Source organism: Rhinolophus hipposideros (assembly GCF_964194185.1).
Source record: "Rhinolophus hipposideros genome assembly, chromosome: 10".
Taxonomy (NCBI): Eukaryota; Metazoa; Chordata; class Mammalia; order Chiroptera; family Rhinolophidae; genus Rhinolophus; species Rhinolophus hipposideros.
The window spans coordinates 25110405-25124250 of record NC_138056.1 but is presented as its reverse complement, the minus strand read 5'-3'; the positions used below and the strand labels follow the sequence as shown (position 1 = coordinate 25124250).

The window sequence follows — 13846 nt, the reverse complement described above, 5'->3', positions numbered from 1 at the left end:
GAATATGAAGATTAGAATAAAATACCAAAAAAAAAAAGTATTTAGTGAACTCCAAAACTTTTTGCACCTAAGATTTAGGAAAGGCAATGGCAAGATGAGATATATTACAAGGATCCAGGCAGAACAAGAATAGATCAAGCAGTCCAGATCTAAATTAGATGTTAGATGGTGGGAAAATACATCCTGTGTATGATTATTTAACTCAGGGAGGTGAAAATGGATAAGACTGGTTTGAACAAAGGATGCTATCGACAAACTTGGAACTTATTGACTTTGGATCTCTCACTATGAGAGAACCTGCAAAAAAAAAAATATCTAGAGGAATATGTTAGAAAACCACAAGTGTGGACCAGAAAGCAAAGGGAAAGTAAAAGGAAAATAAATAAATAACTCCACTGCAGCAAACAATGCAGCCCTAAGCATGTTATGTTAGAGAAGGGAATTTTTTTGAAAGGAACTGGAGTACAGTAGAGGCAAACCCCAGAGGCAAATCCTAAATACTGCAGAAAAAGAGGACAGAAACATTAACTGAAGATCAGGAGCACTCAAAAACTGAGGAAAGACCATGTCTTCAGGAGGAAATGGCCCTGGAATTGGTCTTCACCGGGCACCTAAGAACATGAGCCTCAACACATGGACAGTTTATTCAATTCAGAAATTCACTGAAAGTTATTCTCTAATCGGAACTGATTGGAGATGAAGGGGAAGCTGTGCCCGTGAATAGGTTTCTTAAGCCTAAATAATTCCATAACCACAGGTTGTTATAGAAGCCATTGGGACTCAGGAATGAAAACACTGCTCCCAAGACAGGTGGATGATATGCCACTAGACGGGGCCCCCTGGCGGTTCAACATGGGATCCAGAAGCATGGGACTCATAGGGAAAAGAACATTAAGGTGTTTGGAATACTTTCCAAAGGGAAAAACTAGTGCCTCAAATAAGTCTTTATGACTGGGTCTGCCACCAATGTAAATTTCCAAATGTTGCAGGAATGCAACACTCTGAGTACCCTCTTTGAGAATAATGAAAATAATACTAAATAAGCAATAATAATACTTATAGAATGCTTACCAAATGTCAGGCACTTGTTCTAAGGACTTCACATACAACTTCATCCTTATTATCCCTATTTTACAGATGAGAAAACTGACTCTCAGAGAAGCTAAATAACCAGCCCAAGGTCAGACAGTAAGTGGCATAACTGGAATTTGAATGCTGGCTCCAAAATCAGAGCACTTAACCAACACTTTATCAAATTTTCCCTCAACATAGTATAAATACATAATGCTATCATTAATGCCTTGGTGGGAGATTGCTTCCTAAGTTATGGCACAGGTCATAGACCCTGCTCAACAGCATAACTCAACTGGCATCTTGGAGAAACTGACATAAACAATGTTTTCTCTTCTTTGCCTTCCTTCCCTTAGTCTCTGCTATGGTCTTTGTCAATAGTCGCGTGGGTCTGGATTACGCCAAACATAGGGTCCTGGAAACACCATTTCGCTTGGAATGGCCACATTAGAAACTGGGGATGGGCTGCTGTTGTGAAAGTGCTGGGTGTGGGGCCAATGTTGTGATTATCTTTTGATTCAATTGGAAGAAGAGCACATGATAAAGTTGGTCTAGACCCAACTCAACTTCTGAGGTCCTGAGGGATGACACCCACAGCAGGAGCCCAGACGGTAGCTACTGGAGAAATTCCAGCTCAAACCAGGCATCCAGAAGCCATCTGGCTGCCACTGGGACAAATGAAAATTAGAGAGGACTTCATTTCTTTGAATTTTAACTTGAGCAGTTTGAACTTTTATCAGATTTTAACTCACAAAGGTAAGATTATTTGATTTTGGAATCACTTCTGTGTGGACTTAAAAGTTTTGTATATTAATTTCTTTGGAATTTTTATTCTTTGAATTTAATTTCTTCACAAAAAAATTGATAATGGACAAGTTAACATTCATATTCAGGGTATCTCTATGTTATTGGAATTTTGTGATTGAAATACGTTAATTCCGTCATTTAATCTCATTTCAGAATCTCTGAAGAACTTGTCAGAGAATACTCGTATATACCTCTTTTGGACAATGTTGCTAGGCATAATTTGGGGTGGGAAATGGGATGGGAAGTCAAAGTTCAGTGTTCCATAGCATGGCCTTGGAGCCAATTTAATTGACATACTATTCTAACTCATTTCAGAGTCTTCCAGAGTAAACTTCATACTACCCTCCATAATCTAGAAGGATCCACAAGGAGCAGAGTTTGGTTATTGGAACAGCAGCTGCATAAAAGTCCTAAGGGACTGAGGATCTGTTTCCTTAAATGGGAGAATGACTCCTCTGGTTCACCATAATGTAATAATTAAGGCAAAGAAGTTAAGAAAACAAAAAGTTGGGCAATGTTAGAAGGAATGAGAGTGTTATCATACAACTTCATCAAAATCTGACACTATCTATATGTATCCTGCCACTGTTAGGCACTTCTATAACACCAAGTAGCTCATATATGATTGGTAAATAGGAGAATGACGTCAGTGCGATATGGAAATTTGGTTTGTGAATATGTGCTTTTCATAGGCAAAGGAGGCCAAGAGAGTAGGAGCAGAATTCTTTCCTTACACAGGAAAGAGAAAAAGACCTTAGTTTGGCTGCTGCACTAGGGTTCTCTTCCCAGAAAGGTGTACTCCCAGTCTTTCATGACTCTGTGGGAGTTTTGCTTCTCCGGTGACATTCTTAAAGGAAGGCCCACAGGCTGAAACCTCCCGTAGATTTCCACCTGCATTGTCTCACAAACTATTGTTTTTGTGCAGCTTTAATATCCTCTGAAGTAGCACTCTGAGGTGCCTACCCAGGCTGTTTACCTTATCTCCTAAGTTAATAATTATCTGTAGTTAGTATTCTGGTTTTAAAGGCGCATAGATTTTTGAATGGTCTTCCTCACCCCCATTTTTCCCATAACCGTTGCGTTACTGAGCATGAACTGCAGAATTCATTCTTCATGCATATATTATGTCCTCACAGACCATATGTAGGAATACGGTGATTTTACCCAGTGGGTAGTTGTTGTCTATAAAAAGAATAGATCTATACAGGAGCCGCAACAAAGAACATGCCCCGTTTCTTTGTTAAAAATCCTCTATGGTTTAGAAATCCAAAAGTACAAGCAATTTGCAAGTACTATTGGTTTTTAAAGGTTTTACTAGACTTGATGAAGTAAAAGTCGTTTAATGTCATGGCACGTGCTCATTTCCCACAGCACACCAGGAAAACTTGAAAGTATATCTAATTTGGAAAACGTAGCAACAGAGAGAAGAAGATATTTTATTTTGTTTATCTGTTACTTTCAGTTCTTGGTACTTATAAATAAAAAGTAATTGCTATGATCTTAACAGTAGACATTTTTAAATGACTTTTTCTGATCTGATACAGAGCAAGCAAGCAAGCAAAAAATAAAGTTATATATCAAATCAAAGTATTAGCATTTACTTATTTAAATTAAAAGATAACTTTCACATAACAGTTGACCTTTCCCAAGTTGATGTTCAGAAGAGCATCAAACATAAAAATGTAGGGACCTCAATCATTTGATGCACAAAATCATACCAACGAACAAAAGAAAAAAGAAATGTAAAAACCTAACGTTAAGTGATTAGGGTGCTACAAACTGTTCCTCAAATAGGATTATCTTCTTTAAGTATTTTAAGTCCAGTGAACTTGTTATGCTTCCACATGTTAGTAGTTGCACAGGCTAATTTCAGCTGGCATAAGCTTTCATAAGTATGCAAAAACACACAGCAAGGCATGCATTAAAATGTGATAATAGCACACTTCTGAGACACGTGAAGCATGAGGCATGAATCCGAATGCCTCTGGCATCCACAAAACATCACCCCTCAGAGTCAAAGATTTTCTGTTTTGATAAGTAATTCTGTTACACCACATTTGGGAGGGGGGAAAAATCAACTTTCTAAATATAAATTTTCCATCTTAACTAGGGTTCCTTATAGTTTCAATTCTAGCAATGTACTCAAATTTAAAATTATAGGTGAGCTGGAAATAATTCAAAGCTAGATGGGGTCTTAAGAAAATGTGTTATTTATTTTATTAGTGCAAGCTTGAGAGTGATTATAAAATATTGTTTATCACATAGAAAATTTTAGCCAGCATGATGAGGGAGAGGACAAAAAAGCAAAAAAGAAGAAATCAACTTTAATAATGATACTTTCCCCACTCTGTCAAAAAATACATAAGAGAGGATTCTTTGTGTTACATATGTCTTACAGGCAAACAACTAATGCTTCTAGATAATGGGTAGTTTGTCTACAAATGCTTTGAAATCCTCAATAAAAATTCCTAATAAAATTAAAGATAATTATCACATCTAATACAAGTATGAAAAATGATCAAGAAAAATAGATTTATTTTTCTAAATGCACACACATATAATACTTAGTAAAAAATTTAGGAGTTATAAACAATAAATATAAAAATACCACACTGATCACTCAATAGTGTTAATTAAGGATGATAAAGACAGGAAAGTTTGCTTTTATAGAGTACAAGCAAGGATGTTAGAAACAAATGGGAGTGTCCAACATGGCCACATCCTAAAATCACTTAAAATTGCCTGGATCTAGTCTTGCAGTTAAAGTAGCCACTTTATATTTTGTCCCTCTTCCGGCATATGGAATTAAGTTTTAGATTAAGTGATAGGCCCATAACGGTAGCACATTTAATAGTGCTAACAGTAGCACTATTAAAATAATAGTAATTACTACTAAAGTAAAAAAAAAAAAGCAATTTTTTAAAAAAGCAAAGTAATAGTAGTAATTACTACCAATAGCAATTTAATAGTACCTCAAATCTGGAATTCATGGTATTTTTGGTTTCAGAGACTAGCAAATAAGTGCCTTTAGAAATAGAGGTAAAAAAAAAAGAAAGAAATAGACAGAGGTCTCATATTTTGACAGATATACAATAAAATTGTTTTAAAGCACATATCTTAACTTTTGCAAAACCTCTAGAAGTTAACCAAAACATTTCTTAAAATTTTTTATTAAATTATAGCTAACATACAATATTATATTATAACCGAAACATTTTAAAATCTTTATCTGAGCATACAGTAGCACAATTTCTCATTTTTTCTTTTGAAAGCAGTATACTATAGAAAGTGTGTGTTAAATTATGCAAAATTTATCAATTGCTTTTGTTTCTTAAGTATGGCTTACTAAAATATCCACCAATTTTTTTCAAAAACCTAAACTTGCTCCATGCTCTACACTGAATATTTTGTCCCCCCAAATTTATGTTAAAAACCTAATCCTCAATGACAAAGTGATTTCCCTTATGTGTGGAATCTAAAGAACAAAATAAATAAAATAGAGACAAATTCATAGATACAGAGAACATTTGGATGGTTGCCAGATGGGAGCAGGGTTGGGAGTAAGGGTGCAAAAAGGGGAAGGGATTAAGAAGTACAAATTGGTTGTTACATGTAGTTATGGGGATGAAGGGTACAGCATAAGAAATATAGTCAATAATATTGTAATAACTATGTATGGTGTCAGAGGGGCACTAGATTTATCGGGGTGATAGAAGGGAGAGGGGTTGGAGGACAGGGTGAAAAAGGTGAAGGGATTAAAAAGCAGAAATTGGTAGTTACAAAATAGTCATGGGGATGTAAAGCAAAGCATAGAAAATATAGTCAATGATATGGTAATAACTATGTATTACCATGTATAACTAGCTGGGTACTAGATTAGTCAGGGGCATCACTTCTTAAATTATATAACTGTCTAACCACTATGTTGTACACCTGACATTAATATAAAGTAGTATTAAATGTCAACTGCAATTGAAAAATTTTAAAAGATGGGGAAAAGGTGAAGGGGAATAAGATGGTCAAGTTTCCAGGTATAAAACATGTAAGTTATGGAGATCCAATGTACAGCATGGGGAATATAGTCAATAATATTATGCTAGTGTGGTATAGTGTCAGATGATTGCTGGACTTATCATGGTGTAATATAAGTATATAAGTATTGAATAACTATGGTGTACACCTGAAACTAATATAATATTGTATGTTAGCCCTATTTTAAAAAAAACCTTAAAAAAAAAACAACCTAATCTCCAATGAGATGTATTTGGAGGTGATTAGGTCATGAGCATGGAGCCCTCCTAAACGGAATAAGCGTCCTTACACAAGAGACCCCAGAGAGCACCCTTGCCCCTCCCACCACAGTGAGAAGATAGCCGTCTAGTAATCAGGAAACACGCCTTCATCAGACATTGAATCTACTGATACCTGGATCTTGGACTTCCCAGCCTCCATAACTTTGTTGTTAAGCCATTCAGGCTGGTATTTGTGTTATAATAGCCCAAATGGACTAAAACGCGCTGAAATAAAAGATTCCCAAGATCCTAATGCCCTTTCATGATTTCTCTTTGTATAAGAAAGACATATTTTCTACGTTATAATTAAACCATTTTATTACATCTTTTTTCCTTTTAAAAGCATAAAGTCAAAACAAAATTATGTAAATGCCTTTTGAAATATTATTATCACATAGTTCAGAAAATCTGTGCCGCTCACCTTTTGAAATATCTTTAATGTTTCTGCCATACAAATCAAAAAGATGTCTGGCTGGTGAATTTAGGTTCATTCTTATGGTGCAAGCGTCTAAAACCTACACAGGAATATAGAAAAACAAAAAATAATTTTATCACAGTGAGCTCTGGCTATATTAAATACATACCACCACTACCATCCTCAAGGACAGAGATACTTGGGAGATAATTCAGTACACATTCTTCCCTTGCCCATTGTCTCTGAATGCTATTAAGGATTTACAGTTGGTCCCATAGACCTTAAACAGATGCAGCCTTCACCTTAGGTTCCCCACATTCTCATTTATTTATCTATTTATCTATTTATCTATTTATTTACTTATTTATTTACTCATTCATTCATTCCATTCATTCATTTATTTTAAAGAAGGTGCAGCTCGCAGTGGCCCATGTAGGGATTGAACTGGCAACCTTGGTGTATTAGCACCACGCTCTAACCAACTGAGCTAACCAGCCACCCCTCCCCACATTCTTGATATTTCTACTCTGCATGTTTTTTTCTCCATTTCTAAATATTACAAATCTATTGTTTAAAAGTGCAAGAAAGCCTTTTGGTACAAATTATATTCTCTAGTTATTAGTGAAGTTTCAAATATCAATTTACCATTTAAACTAAGTAAAATATGAGCTATTTAAAGATTTTCCCGTTTATTTCAACTAAAATTGCAACGATTTCAAAAATTATTTCAAATATTGCTGCCTTTGAGTCTTAAAAAAATCAGTCAAGAAAACTACATGGCTTTCTAAGTCAAAGATTCCTCGTTTCATTGTGCTAAAACATCAGTAAAAAAAGGTTTAAGAGTTAAATGAGTTTAAAAAGTGTCATTTAGAAAATCAGATACTAGAAATTAATAATGCATCAGCAAAACTCTCCTACTTTCAGGATGAAAGATCCTTACAGTGTTTAAGCAATGCTAACTTTTAGTAATCATTTCTCGGGGTAAATTATCAGTGGTATGAATTAGTATCAATATAAATTTCTAACAAAAGCCCTGAAATGAAGCCTCTACTTACAAGATCTTTCTTATAATTCACAAATGAAAAATATTTAATGGTGCCATCTTCTTGTAATGTGAAGGTTAATTAAAATACCATTTCCACTAATCTGTACCTGTTCAGCTTGATAAAATATTACTTTTACAAATTCACATTTCGTTGATTTCTTACAGGTTAGCTTGGAGAGAACCCTTCTGATACTGAAATTTAAAACTATCATGTTGGAAAACCAGGCTCTCCTGGGGAGCGATTTTCCCCAAACTCTTATTTAGTTCAATCGATTTGTTTTCCAGTTCTGGGAGTCACCTCCACCCTTTTACCCCCCTCCCCTTACAACCAGCCTTTCCACCCTGCACTCCTGCTGCCAGCACATCTTGTGCAAAGTTTTCGGTTTCTGCAATAACCACCATGGCGGTGGTGTGGTTACACAACCCACGACCTCTGGGTTTGGTTTCTCATGACCACAGTCCAGGTGAGAGAGTATTAGCTCATCATCACCGCAGGCCAAGTAGCCAAGTCTACAAGCCATCAGATCCAACAGTGTCATCCTCCTCAAAGACAGAGAACCTTGACATCTTTTAACACGTTTCTATGAATCATTGTCCATAATGGAAGCCCCAATTCACACCTCCCACACGCTATCTTCAGCAGGCGTCAGCGATCCGGCCACAGCCTGTTTCTGTATGGTCTAAGAATTGGGCTAAGAATTGTTTGGACACTTTTAATTGTTAAAAAGATAATCAAAATCAAAATAATATTTTGTTGCACTTTCATGGGATGTGAAATTTTAGTACCCAGAAATAAAATTTTCTTGGAAAACAGCCACACTGTTCACATACAGATTTTCTACGGGAATTTTCATGCTACAACAACAGAGTTGAGTTGTTCCAAGGGAACTTATGATCCGTAAAACCAAAAATATTTACTGTCTGCCCCTTTAGAGTAAACGTTTGCCTGCTCCTGGTCTACTGTGTCATCATTCACATAACTTCTAGTTTTTCTTTCCCCTCATACATTGGCCTCCACGCCTTCACTCATGTCTAAAACCTTTGCATTGTGCACTCTGAAAATACACTAAATTGACTAGACCCTCATGTCTTCTAAATGAAACTGGGCTTTTACCTAAGTTCACTAATTTCCCCAGAGCCCTCTCAAGTGGTGGGATTTTATTCTCTCATATCACACAATGTCAAGTTTGGGAAAGTGGTGTTACTTACAACTCTATTTCTAGATAATTTCTCCCCAACTCTCTTATTGAATAAACAAAACAAACAAACCCTGTCTCCCTGAGGATTCTGACATTCAAATGCACCATCTTTCCTCACTCCCGTCATTCTTCCTCATTCATGGATAAGCTTTGCCACAAAAATCCTCTCTCTGGGTGACTCTTACTCTCCACTCTCTGTGCACACACCAAGAAGCCTGGTGCTCCTGGAGAAACTCACACGCATGAAAACATGTCAACATTACTGGTCACCAACCTCCGTGTTGACTCGATACTGCCCAGTCACTTCTACTTCACTCCTTTGGTCAAATCTCTCTTCCCTTGCCACAATCAATGTTTCAAATCATTGGTGCTCTGCTTTTCTTCACCCAGCCTCCCCTCCCCTATTTCCCTCTTCATTTTCAGCAGATAGTATGACCTCCTACATCACAGAGAAAAGTGAAGCCTCATTGTCGTGCTACCAAAGTCACAAGCCTACTTACTTCTACACCTATCCTTTCTTTTTTTCCATCTAATTATAGGAGTCCCTGCTCCTATCTAAGGCCAATACCCCACCTATGCTTTCAATTACATTTGCTCTCAGCTTTTAAAGCAGTATATGTTTTCCATCATTTCTTTTCTCTCATGTATATTCATTCAACTACTCCACAACTAGATTTTTCCCACTGGCACTTAAACATGATCAACTCTTCCCTGTCTTAACTACTAAATCCTCCCTTAACCCACATCTCCCTCTAGCTACTCCACTTCACAATGAAATCTCTTGCTCCGTGCTTCTATTTCCTTTCTTCCCAATCATTCTCAGGCCACTCCAGTCTGGCTTTCAGTATCATCTTACTAAAACAAATCACACAAAGATTACCAATGACCACCACGTTGACAAATCCAAAGGACATTTCCTCCATTCTCCTTTATTTTGACCTTTGAAAAACATTTGACCACTTCCTCTTTCTTTAAACCCTCTGTTCCCTTGAATTCTGCAATATAACAATGCACTAATTTTTCTCCTGCTTTTTCTCTTTTTCATAGGCTCATCCTCCTCTATTCATTCACTGGAGTTCAAGAGCAGTCCTAACCCTCTGCCTCCCTGTAAGTTCTTTCAAGGCAATCTAATCAGTGCCCCAATGTCTCATCTTCCATCTACACACATGCAACTTACAACTTGTTGTGTCTACAAGATGTGGAAGCCAGCAACCTCAACGTCATCTTTAAAATCCTCAACACCTCACTGTCCCTCACCTCATGTACCCAAGCTATTATCAAGGTTTGTTGATTTTTATTATCTCCTAAAAATCTTAGAAATCCACCTACTTTCTCCATGTCTATGACCACACCCTTGTCCAAGCTATTATCACCTGTCACCAGGACTCTGGCAACAGTTAACTAATAGTCTCGCTGTATCTACCTGGCCCAACCAATTTGATCTCCACTGAGCACCAAAGTGCTCTATTCAAAAACATAAATCTAGTTATACTCTCTTCTACCCCTAACTACTACTACTACTCCTAACTACTCCTTACGTGATTCCTCACTACTTTTTTGGGGGGTGGGAGGGTGGCAAAAATCTCTAACCTGTCCTACCCAGCCTGTCTCTTCCTCATACACTGACCTTTCAGTTCATGGACTTCATTCACCCTGTTCACTGCCATGGAGTCTTTTCATATGCTGTGCATACTGCTTGTGTCCTCGACATGGACCCAAATAAGCCCTGCTTGTCTCTTCTCAGAACACTTTCTTATGCCACCTACTTCACATTTAGTACTGGGGCTATTTTACACGTCTCGTTCCACCACTAGACGAAAAGCTCCATGAGAACAGGACCATGACTGGTTTCTCTCACCACTCATCCAGGTGCTTGGCAGACATTAAAATATCATGAATTAATGAATGAGTGAAAGTTAATATATATTATACCTAATTTACACTCATTTCATCATGCATTTTACATCGTCATTGAGAGCCTTACAAACTTAGCAAATAAAGTTTCTGATTAATTTTATAAAATTATGCTATAACTAAAGTATGTGTAATCCTAGAAAAAGAATTTCAAATAAAACTAATTCTTTTTAGTACCAGAGCACTGATCATGTACTGTCCTTAGGAAATAAAATAAGAAACCTTGTTCACATTGATAGCAATACTCTTGGATGCCTTCCCAATATCCATTCTCTACTTCACCCTGCTCTCCTCATTTTAAGGGTTCACACTTCCCCCTTTTGATATAAGGAAGGCTACAATTATCTTGATTGATCTAAGTTAATTACGGTGGTCCTATGTCCCTTGTCAGTTTCGGGATGGACGCATAATCTAATCTGGGCAATGAGACAGGAGAAGGGCCTTCTAGGAAAGGCTTCTTCAGTCACAGGACAAAATTTTCCTTTTCTGCCTCTGGACAAAGTTGTAGTTGGCTGTGCAGTAGCCATCCTGGAACCAACATATAAAAGAGCATAAAATCCAGAAAATGATAGAGAACATAACTGGAATCCTATCGGACTATTCTTGGAACTGCCCTGTCTTTGGATTTCTTGCTTCCTTTTTGCTTAAGTCCGCTTAAATCAGGATTTCTGTTATTTGCAGCTAAAGTCATCCTAATGAATAGAAAGAAAAAATGTTTTTGGCTCAGGTTCCTCAAATGAGAAACAATGCTTCAGTTAACTCAATGAGTATTTGTATTTTACAACAGTATTCACTATTTAAACATAACAAGCAAACCATTTAATTAAGAAGCCAGAGAAAATTTTTTAAAGAAATTCAGCAAGCTGAAAACTGAAAATGAATGGATGATTATGAAATTAATTCATTGGATTACTAAAAATATTTCACCTTTGGCAATTCATTGTACTTGTTCAGTAGAAGAGAACTACAATCTATCATGAATACTTTCAGAAAGGGAATCTGTTTTTACAGACTTTTTTCCTGCTAACTGAAAGACTGTCAAATACATTATAAATTTTCAAAGAACTAAAATATAATGAAATATACATGGCATAACTCTCTGCTAACACCAACATTTTATAATGACTTATAATAAAAATTATGATCATTATTTTAACCCGAAGATGCCAGGAGATTGGGCTAAACTTGTACCCATCTTATTACGTAGCTTAAATTTATTTTTCTGAATAAATCCTGGAGATAAATTTATTGGGCTGTTATTTGTCTTATTCTCATAAAAGTGGTGACAGAATGCACGTTAAATCTAGTTATTTGCCCTTACTAGTAATGAACATGACTATGATTTGTAAAAGCAATTTTTTCTTGTGAATTTGATATATAGGTATTCTGGCATTTTATTATTAAAATGTGAATGAGAAGTAGATAACCAGAGATTTTCTAAATAATCTATTAATACATACTTCTTGGATATTTTATCCTTAACTGATCTCTTATTAAAAATAAATAGCACAGATTACTTTTACATTTTTATAATTCTAATCATATTGTTATTTTTGTTTGTTTTTAAATCTATTTTGATGTATAATTTACATGAAATAAACTTTATCCATTTTAAGTGTACAGTTCAATGTAAAATATGTAGAAAAATGTGTCTGTGTGACCACCACCACACTCAAGGTATAGATTATTTCCATTATTCTCTAAAATTCTCCATGCTCTTTCCCAATCACTATTCAGTACCCCTTGCCCCAGGCAACAACTGATTGCTTTCTGTCAATAGATAATAGTTTTATCTGTCCTACAGTTTCATATAAATGGAATCATATAGCATGTACTATTTTATATCTCTCTTCTTCCATTTATCACAATATACCAGGGGTGCCAAAAAGATGTATACACATTTTAAGAGATATTATCAGGGCTCTAGCAGTAGTTCACCTTACTCAGAAGTGTCTGGATGCTGATGGTAACCATTTTGAGCACCTCTTGTCATTGCAGAAGTCAAATGCAACTTGTATTCATCTTTGTTATCAGTATATACTGAGTATTACAATTAATACAGCTTTTTCCTGTATTGAGTATTACAATTAATTACAGTTTTTGTAATTAAAATACATATATTTTTTTGTGGCACCGTCTGTATACTTGTTCTTCTTATTGCTGAACAGTATTCTTTGGTACAAATATATCAGTTTATTTATCCATTCACTTGTTGATGGACTTTTGGGGGGTTATTATGACTAAAGCTACTGAACATTCATCTAGAAGTCTTTGTGTTGACATGTGTTATTTCTCTTGGGTGAATACAGCAGGTCCCCAAACAACATCATTTTAGTCAACGTTGTTTCATTATAACGTTAATGAGATGCCATAGGAACTAAACTCTTATTTATATCAATAAGCCTATGGTAAAACTGGTTTCACCATACGTCATTTCTCTTGAAGTCACAGAATCTATCGACACAAAGTGATCAACACAAAGTGAGGACTTAACTGCACATAGAAAGGGGTTACTAGAATGTGTGGTAAGTGTATGTTTCCTTATAAGAAACTGACAAACTGGTTTGCAAAGTGGCTGCATCATATTGCACTCTCACTAGCTGAGCTTGGGATTTCAAGTAGTTCCTGATTTTTACCAATATTTAGTATTGTCACTTTTTAATTTTAGCCATTCTAATGTATGTGTAATGGTAACTCAGTGTGGATTTAATTTGCATTTCTTTGATGATTAATAATGTTGAGCATCTTTTTATATGCTTATGGTCAATTTCTATGTCTTTTCTAGTAAAATGTCTGTTCAAATCTTTTGACTTTTCTTACTGAGTTCTTTATACACTCTGAATGCAAATTTTTCATCACTTGTGCATTTTCTGAATATTTACTCCCAGTCTGGCTAGATTTTTCCTTTTATTAATGTATCTTTTAAAGAGCAGACTTTTTTTTAACAAATTTGGATAAGGTATATTTAATTTTGTTTGTTTGGTTGGTTTTTTTAGTTCATACTTTTTTGTGCTATAATCTTTGCCTACCTAAAGGATGTAAAGATTTTTCTCCAAAAACTACTACTTTTATTTTTTTTTGTTTTTTTGTATTTTTTGTTTTG

The 13846-nt window shown here is 35.7% G+C and overlaps 1 protein-coding gene across 2 annotated transcripts in view; it reads right to left on the bottom strand.

Annotated features, from left to right (window-relative positions):
• The window catches only part of DCDC1 (doublecortin domain containing 1), a 383234-nt gene that overhangs the window by 311584 nt on the left and 57804 nt on the right, over nt 1-13846 (bottom strand). For both annotated transcript variants that reach the window (XM_081062445.1, XM_081062446.1), the window contains exon 8: nt 6592-6685. In XM_081062445.1, the coding sequence (XP_080918571.1) occupies nt 6592-6685 (94 nt within the window). The remainder of the gene's footprint in view (nt 1-6591; nt 6686-13846) is intronic.